General features: G+C 40.8%; 1 protein-coding gene across 4 annotated transcripts in view; it reads left to right on the plus strand.

Moving 5' to 3' along the window:
- The first annotated feature begins 7,050 nt into the window (after positions 1-7,050).
- The window catches only part of CNRIP1 (cannabinoid receptor interacting protein 1), a 33,044-nt gene continuing 20,100 nt past the window's right edge, over positions 7,051-19,994 (plus strand). For 2 of the 4 annotated variants that reach the window (XM_010380638.2, XM_010380636.2), the window contains exons 1-2: positions 7,051-7,880; positions 9,786-9,936. In XM_010380638.2, coding sequence (XP_010378940.1) covers positions 7,702-7,880; positions 9,786-9,936 — 330 coding nt within the window. In that variant the 5' untranslated portion in view covers positions 7,051-7,701. The remainder of the gene's footprint in view (positions 7,881-9,785; positions 9,937-19,994) is intronic. The other 2 variants (XM_010380637.2, XM_030921795.1) reach the window with 2 other exon arrangements.

Below are 19,994 nucleotides of genomic sequence, written 5' to 3' on the forward strand. Positions count from 1 at the left end.
CTATTCGGGAGGCTGAGGCAGGAGAATGGCGTGAACCCGGGAGGCGGAGCTTGCAGTGAGCCGAGATCGCACCACTGCCCTCCAGCCTGGGTGACAGAGTGAGACTCCATCTCAAATAAATAAATAAATAAATAAATAATAACTTTAATGTGTTATTTTGTTCAGTAACCATATTCACACAGTACCATTCGTTTTTCAGAGAACACTCTGAAGAAAATGATGATGACCAGTGGCTTAGGTACAATGCATGGAAACCTTGTTTGCAAAGACTGAAGAAAGACAGCTTTGTGAGGTTGCTCAGTGTGAAGATGGGAAATGATGGTGCTGGGGAAGCAGAGAGCAAAAACAAAATTGAGATCAATATCTCAGACTATGGCTGGAAAATACAGAACTCTAAAAAGACAGTTTGTTCATTGATACACTCATATGTCATAGACCTCGCTGTATTATTTGAAAACCAAGAAGACTGCTATTTTTTGGTTTAACGATTTGTGTAACATTCTGTGTTCCTAAAAGTAGCTGTATCATTTCTACCTTTGAAAGAAATCTATACTGGGAAAATATGCCCTAGAAATTAGATATATCAAAAATATTACATAAATGTTATACTGGATTTTTTACTAATTATATTTTTATCATGAATTTGGATTATCCATGCCACCTTATCTTCTCCCAGCCCTCCACGACCCCCAACACTTTGATTAATTGAAAGTTGCCCATACCATGATTGCTGTAGGACTTCAAAGGAAGTGAGTGTTGGTGGGGGCTGGACTAGTTGGTTATAGCTTCAAGGAGAAGGAAGAACTTGACTTGGGCCTTGGTGAAGGAGAAGAATGACAATCTTGAATAAGTAATGTATCTGTACATTCACCGAACCAATATGAGCACCCCTATATAGTGGGGTCAGTTCTAAGTACTGGGAATATAGTTATAAACAGAATATAATCTCTGCCCTAAAGGTATTTATACAGTGAGGTTGCAGAGGACGGTGGGGGTACAATATACAAGTAGGCAAGTTTCTTTTGTAATTACAGTTGGTGACAAGTGCCCTGAAGAAAAAGTGAGTGAGGACTGGAGTATGATGCAGGTGGGGAAATATTCACAGCAGACTGTAAGGGGAAAGAGTGGGAGTGGGACAGACATCAGGATGCCATGTGTGGTGTTCTGCATGGGGGTGACAGTGGCCTGCACCGCAGTAGTAACAGTGGCGATGGTGAGAAGTGCCTGGAAATAGCTCGCTTGTGAAGAACCAATGGGACTTCCTGATAGATTGGACACAAAGGGTTAAAAAGACAGGGATCACGAATAAACCAATCTTTTTTTATCTGAGCAACTGAGTAAACTATGATGCCTTTTACTGAGATAAGAAACCTTTCCATCCTGGCCAACACGGTGAAACCCCGTCTCTACTAAAAAAATAAAATAAAATACAAAAAACTAGCCGGGCGAGGTGGGGGCACCTGTAGTCCCAGCTACTCGGGAGGGTGAGGCAGGAGAATGGCGTGAACTCGGGAGGTGGAGCTTGCAGTGAGCTCAGATCGCGCCACTGCACTCCAGCCTGCGTGACAGAGCGAGACTCCATCTCAACAAGAAAGAAAGAAAGAAAGAAAGAAAGAAAGAAAGAAAGAAAGAAAGGAAGGAAGGAAGGAAGGAAGGAAGGAAGGAAGGAAGGAAGGAAGGAAGGAAGGAAGGAAGGAAGGAAGGAAGGAAGGAAGGAAGGAAGGAAGGAAGGAAGGAAGGAAGGAAGGAAGGAAGGAAGAAAACTTTCAGCGGGGCTGCGGTGGCTCATACCTGTAATCCCAGCACTTTGGGAGGCCAAGGCGGGTGGATCTCTTGAGGTCAGGAGTTCGAGACCAGCCTGGCCAACATGGCGAAACCCCATCTCTACTAAAAATACAAAAATTAGCCAGCATGGTGGCAGGTGCCTGTAATCCCAGCTACTCAGGAGGCTAAGGCAGGCAAGTCACTTGAACCTGAGAGGTGGAGATTGCAGTGAGCCAAGATCAAGCCACTGCACTCCAGCCTGGGCAACAGAATGAGTGAGACACTGTCTCAAAAAAAAAAAAAATTGGGAGGCCGAGACGGGCGGATCACGAGGTCAGAAGATCGAGACCATCCTGGCTAACATGGTGAAACCCCGTCTCTACTAAAAAATACAAAAAACTAGCCGGGTGAGGTGGCGGGCGCCTGTAGTCCCAGCTACTCGGGAGGCTGAGGCAGGAGAATGGCGTAAACCCGGGAGGCGGAGCTTGCAGTGAGCTGAGATCCGGCCACTGCACTCCAGCCCGGGCGACAGAGCGAGACTCCGTCTCAAAAAAAAAAAAAAAAAAAAAAAAAAAAAAAAAGTAACATTCAGGGAGAATGAATTTGAGGTTAAAAAAAAATTGAAAATTCACTTTCAGCCGTGTTATGCTTGGGACACCTGTTAGCCTATTAGATATGTATGTAGAGATATTCTATCAGGAGTTGGTTATGTGAATCTGGAACGTAGACAAATGTTTGAACCTGGAGATAAAAAATTAGAAGTATTGGTCTGGTGGAAATAATACAGATATTTCCACCTAATGTAAGGAGGTTTGTGTTCTTTTTCCATGGAACTCTAGCCAGCCTCACAAAAGGAGTCAAGAACAGAAAAAGTAGAAAACTATCATCATGGAATCTAGATTTAATTGAGTCTTCACTTACATTTGTGGAGAAAAAGTGAGTGGGGCTGTCCTGGTTGTTCAGGACAGATAAGATTTATGTCGGGAAACAGCAAAAGTATTATTTGGAACATAAATTGCTATGCTAAATTGGCCCAGAACAAAATACAAAGCTGACATTACTATCGCCATCACCCAGACCAAGGTGCATGTGACTGTAGAAGGAGGAAACCAGATCCCCTAAGAGCCTAGCAGACAAATGAGGCCTATTGCTCATTGCCATGGCTACAAAATCCTTTGGGGGGGCCTAAGGGAGGACCTAGGTTCTTCAGAATTGGTCCAGGAGGATGGCTTTGTCTTTATGTATATTAAATCTAGCCAGAAAGGAAGCCCTGATATAAATGTAAAGTGTACCTGGCTGGGCACGGTGGCTCACACCTGCAATCCCAACACGTTGGAAGGCTGAGGCAGGTGGATCACTTGAGGTCAGGAGGTCAAGACCAGCCTGACCAATATAGTGAAACCCTATCTCTGCTTCAAAAACTACCAAAAAAAAAAAAAAAAAAAAAATTAGCCAGGCCTGGTGGCACATGCCTATAATCCCAGCTACTCAGAAGGCTGAAGCATAAGAATTGCTTGAACTTGGGAGGTGGAGGTTGCAGTGAACCGAGATCGCACCACTGCACTCCAACCTGGGTGACAGAGCTAGATTCCATCTCAAAAATAAAATAAACCAAAATAAAATGTAAAGTGTACCACTTAAGATCTCTAATGCTAAGACATTCTAAGGCAGGCAAAGGGAAGGAGTCAAGCACATCATAAATCATTGACACTAATTTAAAAATAAAAATAAGAAATAACTCCTGCAGATGTTAAACTGTACCTGAAAACAAACATGAATAAAGAGGAAAATACATTGTTAAATGTGCTGGTATTATATTGCGTATATGTGTTTGTGTGTGTGTATAACCCAAGCCCAGGACACATTATGGCACATGACATAATTGTCTGTATACATATGTATGTGTATAATCCAGTCCCAGCACTCTTAACTACTTTATTTTCATATACATGCACACAGCTATGTCCTGTGTCATAATGCTGTTTTTGAACTCTACAATATGAATTCAGCAGAGACTGGAGCAGTGAAATATGGAACGGTTGTTAGCACAATGTCTTAGTCTATTCATGCTGTTATAACAAAATACCTTAGCCTGGATCACTTATAAACAACAGAAATTTATTGCTTACAATGCTGGAGGTTTGGAAGTCCAAGGTCTAGGCACCAGCAAATTTGGTATCTGGTGAGGGCTCACTGTCTGCTTTATAGATGGCAACTTCCCGCTGCATCCATGCAGGGTAGAAGGGGGCAAACGAGTCCCTCAAGCCTCCTTTACAAGGGTACGAATCCCATTCATGTGGGCAGAAGAGCCCTTATGACCTAATCACCTCCAACAGAACTCACTTCTTAATACTACTGCTTTGTGGATTCGGTTTCAACATAGGCATTTTGGGGGAACACAAGTGTGTCGGGAGGCTGAGGCAGGAGGATCATTTGAACCATAGCATGTGATTCCTCTGAATGACAACTAAGTCCATTGTTCACTTGGGCTCAATTTCACAATTTTCAAAAGAATGACAATAAGCATTGTCCATTAGACAGACAATGTTAAAGGTCACCAATCCAAGGTAATAATTAACAAATCTACAATAAGACTGAAAGCACTAGATACCTTAAAAATATATAGCAAGAAATGAATTAATGCAGAAAGAAAAAAACCAAATACCGCATGTTCTCGTTTTTAGTGGGTGCTAACCATTGGGTACCCATGGACATAAAACAGTTTTTCAACCCTTACCCCTTTCCCTCCCTCCCCGGCTAGTAAGTCCTTATTCCACAGGTGACAATAGACACTGAGGACTTCTAGCTGTTGGTTGAAAAACTAACTATGGGGAACTATGCTCAGTGCTTAGGTGACAGGATCATTTCTACTCCAAACCTTAGCATCATGCAATACACCCCAGTAACAAACCTAAATCTAAACTAAAAGATGCGATATATTCAGTAAATATATTTTTAAATAAAAATAGTTACAATGTATTGAGTGTCTATATGGGCCTGATACTCTTACATGTTTTACACCATTTCATTCGGTTCTGTGAACATCATCTATGTCACCATCATCATTTTGCAAATTAAAAAACTGCAGCTACAAGAGGCTAAAGCAGCTTTGCTCAAGGTCACTCAGCTTGTAATTCACAGATATGGCAACACAAACACAGGTCCATCAGACTCCATATTCATATTCTTTGCACATATGTATCAGTGATGACAAATTTTCCCATTACTTTTACATGTATTAATATCGTTTTAAGACGTTACATCGTATGGTCCTGAAAATGTTATTCCTAATGGATATTGCCCAGCATTATCCTCCTATCCTATAAGCTTTTCCTCATTTAATTCTCACAATGTTGAGAAGGAGGTATTTTAATCCTCATTTTACAAAGGATGAAAATTGAAACATAAAGATGTTAAGTTATTTGCATAAAGAAACTAAGAAGTGGCAGAGTTAGGTTTTTTTATTTTTATATTTTATTTATTTATGAGATGGCAGTCTTACTATGTTGCCCAGACTGGCCTCAAACTCATGGGCTTAAGTGGTCTTTCCACCTTAGCATCCCAAGTAGTGGGGACTACAAGAGTGCACTACCCAGCCAGGCTAGAACCAGGGATTCTCTGTTTTTCTGGTTTGTTTTGTTTTTGAGACGGAGTCTCACTTTGTCACCCAGGCTAGAGTGCAGTGGCATGATCTCGGCTCACTGCAAGCTCTGCCTCCCAGGCTCAAGCACTTCTCATGCCTCAGCCTCCCAAGTAGCTCAGGCTACAGGCATGCGCCCGCATGCCTGGCTAACTTTTTGTATTTTTAGTAGAGACAGGCTTTGCCATTTTGGCCAGGCTGGTCTTGAACTCCTGGCCTCAAATGATCTGCCCGCCTTGGCCTTCCAAAGTTCTGGGATTCCAGGCATGATCCACCATGCCGGCCTTAGAACCAGGTTTTAAAATGGAGCCATCATCCTCCAAGTCCACTGCTCTTTTTGATACACAGGTGGAAGTTGGCTTGAGATTGTGGGGATGCTAAACAAAATGTTGAGGAAAAAAGGCAAAATTTCCAAAAAGGCTTTTAAATGACCCCAAAAAGATACCCGCTTTCCACTACTTACACACCAGAAAAACCAACATTAAGTTTACTGTGTAACCCTCTCATTCTTTTAAAAGTGCTAATAAAAACATATACATTTATATTCTTTTAAAATTTTCATTGTTCTAAAACACTAGAGATGCTACTTGCAATTAGATTTCTTTTCATCATTCCAGGTAAATCACAAGGATCTAATTAATTTTAAAGATATGAAAGAATTTACATATGGACATGATTAAGACGACAACCATAAGTCAATTCGGCAACTATTTCTGGAGCACCTACTATGTGTCAGGCACTGTTCTGGGCATGCTGGGGAAACAGGAACAAACAGACAAAATGCTCACTCTCAGGCTGTTTCCTAGCCACCCCACTTTTATCATTAACAGTTTTTGCATATGTGTTTGCCAATGCAACCTATATTTCATTATTTTGATAGTTTTGTAACGTTCTATAGTATGGGTGTATAAGAATTTATTCAATCATTTATTTATTGGTTAGCATTTGATTTAGGTTTTATTTTTATTTTTGCAACCAATGTTGCAATAAACACCCATATTACATGTATATTATACATATAGCTTATTATTTTTTAAAAAAGCAGTCTAACTTAGGTAAACAAAAACTGCCAAGCAAACCCATCCCTACCCATTTATTCTCACTAGCCCACTTCATTTCCCAGGTGTGCTCCCCGGCTCTGGTACTATCCACTTGGGTGGTGCTGAAGCAGGTGCTCTCTCTGCTCCGAGAAGCCACTCCCAGCACAGTCCTCATACCCTGAGTCTCCCCTCGCTTCCAAAAGTCAGCTGTCAACCGACCTCTGCCACAAAAACTGTCTAATCACGCTTAATATGAAAATCTAAACTCTGCGGTGTCGCATAGGGCGCCCTGCCAATAATCCTTTGACCCCTCCCACCATTTTGTCACCAGAATGCCTTAGGCTCATGCCAGTTGCCTTTTACATGGTTAACAGCTCACCCTTCAAAATCTGTGTAAATATATGTAATTCATTGCACATATTTATGTATATCATTTTTGAGACGAGCACACGTATAATGGAAATGCACACCCACAAGAAGATGTAGCTCCTTGAATATGGTTATTTTCTTTCTCTTGCATCCTTTCCTAATCCAGTGTGGCTCCATCACGTGGAATTGCGCCTTTCCTCGGCCATTTCCCCTAAGCCTTGGAAAGACTCGTATTTCCTGAAATTTAAATCACTAGCTAGCGGTTTCCTGTCCCCCTTCCCGTCTCCCTTTCCCCCTTCAGCCTCCTCCCGCCTAGCTGGCGCCGGATCCGCGAGCAGCAGTGTCCACCTCACGTAGTTGGCCGAGGCGGTATCCAGATTCCGGGGGTCTCGCTCCTTGCCATAGTGGTCGCTTAACCCCAGCGCCTTCCCAGTGCCTCCCAAGCCTCTCCTCCTTCCGCCCGGGGCTGTTCTAGGAGGAGCCTAAATGACCGCCTCCCCAGCTGAAGGGGATTGTGGTGCGTAAACAGGATCAGCTCCCTCGCCCCCAACTGCGCGGATCTGCGCCGCGGCCTGCGGGTCGGAGCGAGCCCTCGGGTGCGCGGAGGGCGCCGCACGGGAGCGGGGGATGGGGAATCGCGCGGCCTTGGAGCAGTCTCTTGGGCCCACTTCCTCGCCAAGTGGGGAGGGGGGCCACAGCCTAAGGAGTTGCTCCCCAAAAACCTGGGCGGACGGCGGCGACGGCGCGGATTCCTAGCGGCAGCCTCAGCTCCACCACCTCCCTCACCCTCCCCGCGCTTCCTCTCCGCCCCTCGCGCTCCAGCCACTCGGCCGCAGCCCGCGCTGTCCTCCGCCCCCCGGAGCCGCCGCGCCAGACCCTCGCCCAGACATGGGGGACCTGCCTGGCCTCGTGCGCCTCTCCATAGCGCTGCGCATCCAGCCCAATGACGGTCCGGTCTTTTACAAGGTGGACGGGCAGCGCTTCGGCCAGAACCGCACCATCAAGCTGCTCACCGGCTCCTCCTACAAGGTTGAGGTGAAGATTAAACCCAGCACGCTGCAGGTCGAGTGAGTGTGGGGCACCTGGTGGCGGTAGGGTCCCCCATGGGGTACAGGCGGAGGACCAAGGCCCCCGGGACAGCCTGAGCCTCTCAGGGGCCTCTGGCTTCGCTCCGCGCCTATCGGGCCCGGGGGTTGGGGGAAGAGGTCACTCCCTATCCTCCTTCGTCCCCTTCCTTCCCTTTGGCTTGTAGTCCTCCATTCTCGCTTCCCTCCACCTATCGCGGTGACCTCAATGAGTTCTTTAAAATCAGCGACAAGAAGCCAGGGTTTTTGCTTGTCTGTTTCTTATAAATTTCTCCTGCCTTATGTCCAGCCTTGGGCGCGGAACCGCAGGCGGTCGGGGTGGAGCAGATGGGAGAGATCCGCAGGGTTCACCCACCGCAATCCCAGCCCTCTTGCGCCGTCCAGGCGGCCCACCGGGTCTGCCCGCAAGGCTGAAGGAGGGAGAAAGGAGGAATGAGGTGGAAAGGCAGGGGAGGGATGGTTACTGGGGCTCCCTGAGGGATGTTCCCCCACTCCCTTCGCCATTCCGTGGCTGGGACCCTGGGATGGAGCAGCAGGCACTAGTAAGAGAGCGGCAGCCCCTTCTCTGGCCTAGTTTCACGGTTTTCCATGCCGTAAGCAAGCTTTTCTTTTTCTCCTGAGTTGTCTGTTCAGCCTGGTGATGGTGCCTGGGATTAGCAACATCCTCACAGCAAGAGGATGTTTTTTTGGTTTATGCATGGCGGGGATGATCTCCTCCCAGCGACCACTGGATGATGCACCCAGTAGACCTCTGGCGGGAAAGTGTGTGGGAGCATGCAGTAGCCTACCGGGAAGAACTGCGGGTAGAGCCCTTTACCTCTTGCTTCTATCTACCAAAAAGTCTAGTCTGCAGAGAGAAAATAAACCAGCCTTTATTGTGTCTACTTCATGGTGGGCATTATTGAGGGGTGGAAGGACTTTGAATTCATCAGACACTACTTATAGCTTACGTTTTAATTCAATAAATTTGTATTAGTCTTCCAAGGTGCCAGGACCTAGAACCAAATCTGGATGGTTTCTGGTACTCCTGGTCCATCTATTTGTCAGCATCCCCCGCAGCTCCATGCACCCTTTATTCTCACATTTCCCGGTGTTGTGCACCTGGATATAATCCAGGCTTTTCCTTTCCCTTCTTTCCTGCTAACCTTATCCCCGGAGTTATCTGTTCTATATTCCATTTTTTTTTCCAGAGTATTCCTCTAGTGTTCAAACTAATCTAAAAGTTAATTTGTTAGGAACAAAACTATTTTTTCTGGTTACATTTTAATGCTATCAAGGATTTTTCAACTCTAACCCAGTGGTTCTCAAACCTGAGTACACATCAGAATCACCTGAAGGGCTTGTTAAAACACAGATGCTGGAGCTCTCCCCAGAGTTGCTAGTTTAGTCTATGGTAGGGCCTAAGAATTTGTTTTCTAAGGTCTGCAGGTGATGCTGATACTGCTGGTCCAAGGACTTAGCTTTGAGAAAAAGGAATGATGCCAGTGAGAATTTCTGGTGGTGTAGAAGGCTTGAGGTACTCCAAATCATAGGACCCCTGGTTGTTGGAACAGGAGAAAAAAAAAAAATATTAGAGGACGAGTTCAGTATTCTCAATCGTACCTGCATATTAAGATCACCTAGATAACCTTAAAATAAATTTAACAGTGTACAAACTTCATATCAGGCCAACTGAATCCTAATATCTGGGGCTGGTGATATAGGTTGCTTTTTAATTCCTAACTAAAGAGGAGAAGCACTGCCTCCTGAACTTTCAGAACTTTCTCCCACACCACAATGTCCCCTTAGCTAAACCCTGTAAGTTTCCTGCCTAGAGTTTTGGTCCAGAACAGGACAGGGTGCATAGGCTAATTTCAACCATATGTGGTCAACTCAAGTCTATTGCAGGAATATTTCCATTGGCGGTGTGCTTGTCCCACTGGAACTGAAGTCAAAAGAGCCTGATGGGGACAGAGTTGTTTATACGGGTACATATGACACAGAAGGTGTGACCCCAACCAAGAGTGGAGAACGGCAACCCATCCAGATCACCATGCCGGTAAGGCCCGCTTGGGGGTGTAGGAGTATGGTGCCATGGAAAATGGAAACCACAGAAAAGAAAACGGTCACTATCTCTCTCTAAGAAAAGGTGTATTGGGAGCCAATTACTGTGGAAATTGAGTTGTGAATTTCCTTCAAGTATCTGCTGGAGAGAGAGCTGCTTAATTAATGCTCTTTTGCATGACAGCCTGACCCTATAGCTGCTGAAAAGACACTATAAGTAGAAGCAGATGGTTCTGGAAGAGACAGTACCTACACTGCCATTTCCCAGTTATTGTCTACATCAGAACTGGTTTAGATAATTGGCTGTGAAAAGTTTCTGATTCCAGTTAGGCCACAATTTTCTGGTTATGAGAAAGCTGATTTGAATGACACTTTGCTACTTAAAGCTAAATGGAGGAGCCAAAAAAAAGTGTCATGGGAAATAATACACCTCATATATAATATAATATACCTATTATATATAATATACACCTATTATATATACACCTATATAATATACCTATATTATAATAATATACCTATTATATATGATATCTGATAATCCTATGTGATATCCTTGTGATAGCCACATGATAATCCTATCAGATATCATATATAATAAAATGATATACCCTGGTAATATGGCCCCAAGTAAGATAAAACAAACTGGTAGAAAGGATAGAGTCAAGATATAGATTTAACTATATGTGCAAACATAATAAATAGGTGATGAAGCAAGGGAAAGGAAGGTTCACCTAAACTGCTGCTTGCAAACTGGGCAGCCTTTTCCCTCTGCAAGAGCAACTTTGAACTGTCTGCCCTCTAGCTTTATAGGCAGTAGCACAGGGGTTCTCGAATATCACTCTGCATAAGAATCTCCTTGGGAATTTGTTTAAAATTCCAGTCCTAGGTTCCCTCTCCATTGATCTTAGCCCAATACAGCTAGGGTGGGAACAAAGAAACTCTTAGCATACCAGATCCTGAAGAGGATGGTGTGGGAATGCACTTTGAGAAACACCTATCTAATCTTTAGAACCTTAAAGTGTTCACAGTCCCCAGTATACTTTTAAAAACCACAACAGTCACCTAAGGAAATAACCTAGCAGCTCATCCGTTTGCATCCGATGTTTGAACTATTTTTAGACAGTGCTCTGTTGTTCTATCAACCTTCAACAGAGAAAATTACAAAAATGAGGGAAATGTATAATTCCTGCAAGGGAGAAATGTTGTTAACACGTCAATAAATAGTTCTTAGAAAGTTGTTTCTATGTCTTTGAATATATATGTGTGAGCCTGGGCAACATAATGGGACCCTGTGTCTAAAAAAAATTTTTTTTAATTAACTGGGTGTGGTGATACTACACCTGTAGTGCCAGCAACTTGGGAGGCTGAGGCAGGAGAATCGCTTGAATCCAGGAGGTTGAGGCTGCAGTGAGCTATGATCATACCACTGCACTCCAGCCTGGGTGACAAGAGTAAGACCCTGTCACTAAATATGTATATTTGAGTGTCATTCCATATATATACACTTTTTTTCTACTTGTATACATCTGTCAATGTCAAATATATGCCCATATATATATGGAATGTCATTTTAAAGTCTGTATGGGTATTGTATTTTATGAATGTATCAAATTATCCTCAGCCACTTATTGCTGATGATTTCTATTTTTCAGTATTATAAAGAAAACCACATTAAAATCACTCAGTACTGTACAATTGTCTAATGTTTTCTTGATTCCTAGAAGAAATGTGCATGTTAAGGCATTTTATAAGACTGCCTCACTGACCTCTAGAAAAGCTAGGCAATTTACACTCCTATCATCTGTATTCAAGTATCCATTTCTCTCTGCACTAGTTATAGTTTGTCATTTTTAATCTGATTGAAATACTTTAATTTTTACTTACTGTTAATTTGAAATCTTGACATGTTCACTTACTATTTGTATTGCATTGTCTAATGTTTCTAGAATAATGTTGACTGTTAGTAGCGGTCAACTACTGCTACTAGCAGTAGTTGGAGATAATTTATCTTATTTGATATATTTGATGAATTATATAAAGAAATAAAAAAAAAAGAAATACACTTCCAAATACTAAACTTTCTTACAATAAGCCCTACTTAAACATGTATTGTTAATATATTGTTAAATTATATAGGCTCTTTTATTTAGAATTTTTAGATTTTTAAAATTTGCTCGCTTTATCAGCAAATATTTGAGGATTTCCTGTATATCAGGGACTCAGAAGAGTGGTGAACAAAATAGATAACCTGGGTTTCATAGAGCTTCTGATCTAGAGGGTGGAAACACACTTTATACATGACTATCAATAATAAGGCAAATAATTGCTAACATGAAAAGTATAGTGAGAAAGTAGTGCTGTTAGAGTATATACCAAAGGTCTTATCCTAGTCCAAGATTTGGGGGATGGTTTTCTTGAGGAAAAAATCAAGGATGAATAAGAGCTGGGGAAAGAAAGAGCATTTGAGGAAAGAGTAGTTGCAAAAGTCAAGAGCTGGAGACAGCATATGTGTTCTAATGGATGAGAAGCCCAACATGGCTGGCATGAAGTGAGGCAGAGACGGTACAAGATAAAGCCAGAGAGGTATGTAGGGGTTAGATGTTATAGAACCTTCTTGCTACTGGATTTATCCTAATGATAGAGATTCATTGAAGTTTTTGAAATTAACTTTGAAATATGATTAACATAAAATGCACCAACTTTACAGTTACATAGGTTTTGACAAGTAGATGCTACTATATAATCACCACCCCAGTAAAGATACAGAACATGTCTATTACCCTGAAAATTATTTGCAGTTAATTCCTCCCCAACCTAGCCTATCCTGAGCTTGCTGTCTCAATATTAGTTTTAACTATTTAAGAATTTCATGTAAATAGAACAGTGCTGTTTGATTTCTTTCACTTAGTATAATGTTGAGATTCACCTATGTTGCATGTATCAGTAGTTGGTTCATTTTATTGCTGGGTAGTACATTATATTGTATGGATATACCATAATTTCTCCCTTCACCAATAAATGGACATCTGGGTTGTTTTCAGCTTTTGCTATTACGAGTAAAGCTGCTGTGAACATTTGAGTGTAAGTCTCAGTGTGAACACATTTTCATTTCTCTTGAGTAAATACCTAAGAGGACAGTTGCTAAATCACATGGTAAGTATGTGTTTATCTATGTAAGAAATAGCCAGACGGTTGTATCATTTCATATATCCACCAGCAGTGTATGAGAATTCTAGTTGCTTTACATACTCAATGTATGTCAGTTTTTTTAATTTGGAAATGCAAAAGACATAGAAGACCCAAAACAATCTTGTTTGATCTATATTGTAGTCCTTAAAACAGGTAGCATAAACCTTCCAGCTTTGTTTATTCAAAGTTATTTTGGTTATTCTAGGTCCTTTGTGTTTTACATAGATTTTAGAATGGAACTTGTCAGTTCCTCCAAAAATTGGGATATAGAGTTTCCATTAAATCTATAGGTCAACTTAAAGATATTTGACATCTTAATATAGAGTTTTCTATACCATGAACATGAAATATCTCTTAGGTCATCTTTAATTTTCTCCACAATATATTACAGTATTTCCTCTACAGACTTTATACATATTTTGTAAAATTTATTATTTCATATTTTTGAATTCTATAAGTGGAATCTTTGCTGGTATATGGAAATAAAATAGATTTTTTGTGTATTGGTGTTGGATCCTGAGACTTAGCTAATCCCACTTACTAATCCTAATAGCTATTTTTGGAAGATCCTTAGGATTTTTAAAATATGCTATCATGTCATCTGTAAATAGTTTCTCTTTTCCCTTTTATTTATGGCCTGATTACAATGGCTAGGACCTTAGCAGTTTGCTGCTAAATAGAAATGGTGAGAGTGGACATTCTTGTCCCTCAGTCTGAGGGAGAAAGCATTCTGTTTTTCAACACAAAGTATAGTAACTGTAAGGTTTTTTATTGTAAATCTTTTTATCAGGTTGAGGAAGTTCTCTTCTATTCCTGGTTTACTGAGGTTTTTTTTTTTTTATCATGAACGTATTATAACATGTTTTCAAATTGTTTTTCTGTATCTTTTGAAGTGATCATAAGGCGTTTTATTCTGTTTATGGTAGATTACATTTCTTTTTCAATGTTAAAATAACCTTGAATTCCCAGGTTAAATACCACTGGTCATGGTTTATTCTCAGTATGTATAGCTGGATTTGATTCATTAATATTTTGTTAAGGATTTTTGACATCTATGTTCCCGGGGGGATATTGGTCTATAGTTTTCTTTTCTTATAATGCCTTTGTCTCATTTTGGCTATCAGAGTAATGCTGGCTACATAAAATGATTTAGAAAGTGTTCACTCTTCTATTTTCTGGAAGAGTTTATATAGAATTGGTATTTTTTCTTTTTTTTTTTTTTTTTTTTTTTTTTTTTTGAGACGGAGTCTGGCTCTGTCTCCCAGGCTGGAGTGCAGTGGCCGGATCTCAGCTCACTGCAAGCTCCGCCTCCCGGGTTCACGCCATTCTCCTGCCTCAGCCTCCGGAGTAGCTGGGACTACAGGCGCCCGCCACCTCGCCCGGCTAGTTTTTTGTATCTATTAGTAGAGACGGGGTTTCACCGTATTAGCCAGGGTGGTCTCGATCTCCTGAACTTGTGATCCGCCCGTCTCGGCCCCCCAAAGTGCTGGGATTACAGGCTTGAGCCACCGTGCCCGGCCAGAATTGGTATTTTTCTTAATGTCAGATTGAATTCACCAATGAAGGCATAGATTATACTTTATTTGAATATTTTTTATTACAAATCCAATTTTCTCGATAGATATTGGGCTATTCAGATTTTATTTCCTGAGTTTTTGTAATTAGTCTTTGAAGTCATTTATTTCAATTAAATTGTCAACTTTATTGCCATAAAGTTGTTTATAATCTCCGCCATTCTTTAATGTTTTAGGATCTTTAATAATGTCTACTCTTACTCTTTCATTCTTTTTTTTTCCCCCCGGAGATGGAGTCTCGCTCTGCCTCCCAGGCTGGAGTGCAGTGGCCCGATGTCGGCTTACTGCAACCTCTGCCTCCCAGATTCAAGCGATTCTCATGCCTCAGCCTCCCAAGTAGCTGGGATTACAGGTGCGCACCACCATGCCCGGCTAATTTTTTGTGTGTTTAGTAGAGATGGGGTTTTGCCATGTTGGCCAGGCTGGTCTCAAACTCCAGACATCAGGTGATCCGCCTGCCCTGCCCTCCCAAAGGGCTCAGATTACAGGCGTGAGCTGCTGCACCCTGTCTACTCTTTCATTCTTGATATTCAAAATTTTTATTTTTTTCCCCTCTGATTAGTCTAGCTAGAGATTTCAGTTTTATTGGCCTTTTCAAAATCCTAGCTTTTTTTTTCTCTCTCACATGCTTCACTCTGTCTACTTCATTGTTTTCTAATCCTATATTTATTTCCTTTCCTTGTTCGTTTTGAAATATTTTAACTTAAGTATAATATACAGTAAAATGATCCCTTCATAGAGTTCTGCTTGTCAGTAGTTTGGTTATGATGCACTTAAGTGGTTTTTCTCCCCATTGGGGATCACTGAATTTCTTGAATCTAGAGGTTAATGTTTTCACCAAAATTGGAGCATTATTAACCATTGTTTTGTTAAATACTTTTTTAATACTTCATTCTCTCCTTTCTTCATAGGACCCCAACTAAACATACGTTGAAAAGCTTGGTATTGTCCCATAAGTCTTTGAGGACATGTTCAATTTTCTTTCTTTTTTAAATGGATTTTCAGATTAGATCATTTCTACTGATGTATCCTTAAGTTCACTGATTCTCCTATTTCTAGTCTTGTGCTTATCTTCTAAATTCTATTATATTTTTTGGCTCTTTTCATTTGTCTTTTTTGTAGTTTCAGTTTCTCAAGATTCCTTATGTTGGCTAATTGAGACCATGTTTTCCTTAATTTATCTGAGCACATTTGTAATTGCTGGTTTGAAATATTTCATAAATCTAACACCTGTCTCTAGTTAGAGTAAATTACTATAGCCTGACTTTTTTTTCTTGAATATGGGTCACACTTTCATGTTTCATTGCATGTCTGGCAATTTTTGGCTACAAACTTAACATTGTGGGTAGTTTATTACCAACTCTAGTTTCTGCTTTATTCTTCTGGGTATTACTAGTTTTTTGTATTCTAGCTGGCAGTAAACATTCCTGTACTCAAACTTCAAATTCTGTCTTCCAGCAGTTTGCAGCAGCTGATCTCTTTGCTCAGTTTTTACAACTTCTAGTTACTGCTTTTTTAGCCTGGTCTCCTTTTGTGCCCATGGAGCTTAGCAGTCAGCCAAGGAACTGGACAGCTTATACTGAGATTTTTTTAACATACCCACCCTGAGGTTCCCCTATTTCTCCAGCTGCTCTGTCAATCCAAAACTGTTTTGTTTGAGACGAAGTTTCACTTTTGTCGCCCAGGATGGAGTGCAGTAACATGATCTCGGCTCACTGCAACCTCCACCTCTAGAGTTCAAGCAATTCTCCTACCTCAGCCGCCAGAGTAGCTGGGACTACAGGCGCACACCATCACGCTCGGCTAATTTTTGTATTTTTAGTAGAGACAGGGTTTCACCATGTTGGCTAGGCTGGTCTTGAACTCCTGACCTCAAGTGATCCACCTGCCTCGGCCTCCCAAAGTGCTGGGATTACAGGAGTGAGCCACCATGCCCAGCCAATCCAAAACTCTTTACTCTGATACCTACTTCTGAGGTTAGGAAATGCACTCAAAATATATACATACACACATACATACATACATACATACATACATACATAAATATAAAGCAACTATTAATCTTAGCACAACTTTATCTTTTAAGGATTGATTCTTTGCTGGTTTGTCTGCTTTTTCAATGGCCCCTGTAGGGTGTCCCTGTCCCACTATCCTTCATATGCAGTTAGTTAGGAATTACAGCAGACTTTATAGTCAGATTTGAGGTTCTATTCCTTCTGCAGATCTTTCTACCAGGATTTTCTAGGTTATTTCCAGCTTCTCTGCCAGTCCTGATGCTGTCTTCTGCCACTTCCAACAGATAGGGCTGTCATTTTCTCCTGCCAGGCTTTCAAGGGGTTGTGTAGTACCCCTTCATGGTAATGTGATAAGATAGGCACCTTAAAAACACTCTAGTGGCCAGTGCTTAGATTAGAAGGGGAGACAGAAAAGCAAAGAACAATTAGAAGGCCTTTGCAGTCTTAAATTTTAGTATTAGGGTTAATAGTTTTGCGAAGTGAATTAGGAATGTTTTTTATAGCTTATGCTCTGAAACAATTTACATACCATAGGACTTAACTGTTACTTGAAAGTCTGACAGAAATTTCCCATAAAAGTCAGGACCGAAAGTAAAGATATTTAGAAAGAATGTCTTGCTGTCAATTTAGCCCATGACTTTTGCCTTTTGGGGGTTTTATTGAGTGACTATTATGTTTTTCTGAGGAAAACATCCATTTCTACAGAATTTCAAAATGTATTTTCAGACCTCTAGAAAATTAAATGCTACTGATAAACCAGTTAATCCATCAAAAACCACACCCTTAAACAAGTTTAGAAGCACTTTAACTGAGTTGCACACTGACGTTGGGCTTCCAAAAGTTACGAAAATTTGCTCTAAGAAACAGCTGTGTGTAAAAGCAGCTCATAGTTAAATGCCCTAACTGTTCCATGTGGAGTGTTTTCATTTTTATTTTGTTTTGTTACAAATTAGAGCTAGAAAAGCTTTTTAACTTTTTTTTTCTTCTGGGAAACAGAATATTTCTCTCCCTTCTAATGAGATGTTTTAACTCATTCTTTTTCAGACTGTTTTCTGAAGTCTGGGTCCACCTGAGATATTTCAGTGCTCACTGAAAGGGGTGGGGAGAGGGCAGGCATCTCTCTTGTTCATCTGGTCATGTGATGCCTTATTGGGTAGAAAAAAGTTCTGCAAAATCTTTAAAATTGGCCAGGCACGGTGGCTCCTGCCTATAATCCCAGCACTTTGGGAGGCCAAGGCGGGTGGATCATGAGGTCAGGAGATCAAGACCATCCTGGCTAACACGGTGAAACCCTGTCTCTACTAAAAATACAAAAAAATTAGCCGGGTGTGGTGGCGGGTGCCTGTAGTCCCAGCTACTCAGGAGGCTGGGGCAGGAGAATGGTGTGAACCCAGGAGGTGGAGCTTGCAGTTAGTTGAGATCGTGCCACTGCACTCCAGCCTGGGCAACAGAGTGAGACCCTGTTTCAAAACAAAACAAAACCAAAAAAACTTTAAAATCACTGATAATTGACCATATGTGTTTTTTTAATTTTTGCACCAGTAACCAGACCGCCCAGCATCAAATCTAAGTGCAAATCAAGCATTGTGTTTAATATGCTTATATTTCAGACTATCATGTGTATTTTTTCATTTTATGTAAAATGCTAAACACCATCTTAAATTCTTTGTAAAATGATATATAGGTATAAATATATAAATTAAGGTTAAATAAGGTGGGAAAGTTAAATTATAAAATCTAAAATTATGGAAAAATCAAAATTGACTAGAAAAATTAATACTTGATTTTTAAATAGAAATCATGAAGAAAAATAAATTATGTCTCTACACAGTGTAAAGTGAAAATAAAACAATAGTGAGAAATATGACACTTCTTGAAGAGTCTGTGATATTTTAAAAATACCAATCTTCAACAGAAATATTGACAAAACATTTTCCAGAAGAAGAAACTAAATTAAAATGTAGAAATGTGCATTCTTGTAAATGGTAGTGAAAAGTAAACTAGGAAATCTATTTTTTAAAAGTAATTCCCAATGACATCTTTTTTTTTTTTTTTTTTTTTTTTTTTTAAATAAGAGACAGAATCTCACTCTGTAACCCAGGCTAGAGTGCAGTGGCATGATCATAGATCACTGTAACCTCAAACTCCTGGGCTTGAGAGACCTTCCTGCCTCTCAGCCTCCTGAATAGCTGGGACTACAGCCACATGCCACCAGGCCAAGCCAATTTTTTAAATTTTTGTAGAAATGGAGTCTCACTATGTTGCCCAGGCTCATCTCAAACTACTGGGCTCAAGCAGTCTTCCAGCCTCGGCCTCCCAAAGTGCTGGGATTACAGGGGCGAGCCACCACGCCTAGCCCAGTGGTATCATTTTTCTAAACAATGCCGCCTTTGCTGTCAACATTGTAAAACGGTTTGCAAACTTTAAAAGGACCAAAATGGCCATATATGGGAAGAGCAATAAAGATTCATTTCTTTTGACCAAATAATTCCACTCCTATTAAAGTAGACATATATACAAAATTATTTATTAAAGCACTTTTTGTTAGAGGGCAACTGACATATCTAATATCTGGGGAGTAGTCTAATTGTCATGATACATCATGATAGAGTCCTATGTCATCATTAAAATTGGAACAATTAGGCCAGACACGGTGACTCACACCTGTAATTCCAGCACTTTGGGAGGATAAGGCAAGAGGATCGTATGTGGCCAGGAGTTCAAGACTAGCCTAAGCAATATAGCAAAATCCTATTTCTCAAAAAAAAAAAAAAAAAAAAAAAAAAAAATTAGCCAGGCGTGGTGACATATTCCTGTAGTCTCAGCTTCTCCAGAGACTGAGGTGGGAGGGTTACTCTAGCCTAGGCATTCAAGGCTGCAGTGAGCTGTGATCAAACCACTGTATTCCAGCCTGGGCCACAGAATGATCCTGCCTCAACAAACAAGGACAAAATTGTAACAATGTATAGTTAGACAACATATACAATTGTATAACACTGTGACAAAATTGTAACAATGAATATGTAGTTAGACGATATGTACAATTATATAACATTGTGACAAAATTGTAACAATATGTAGACAATATATACAACTGTATAACATTGTGACAAAATGGTAACAATGAGTATGTAGTTAGACAATATATACAATTGTGTAACATATAATGTTAAATAATTGCAGCTGTGAAATATGTTTATGTGAAGGGGACCTGAAAATCAGCTGAATCAAAATGTAAGGATTACTGCCACTTTAAAAATTTGCTCAAATTT

This window comes from Rhinopithecus roxellana, chromosome 17 (assembly GCF_007565055.1).
Source record: "Rhinopithecus roxellana isolate Shanxi Qingling chromosome 17, ASM756505v1, whole genome shotgun sequence".
In the NCBI taxonomy this organism is placed as follows: domain Eukaryota; kingdom Metazoa; phylum Chordata; class Mammalia; order Primates; family Cercopithecidae; genus Rhinopithecus; species Rhinopithecus roxellana.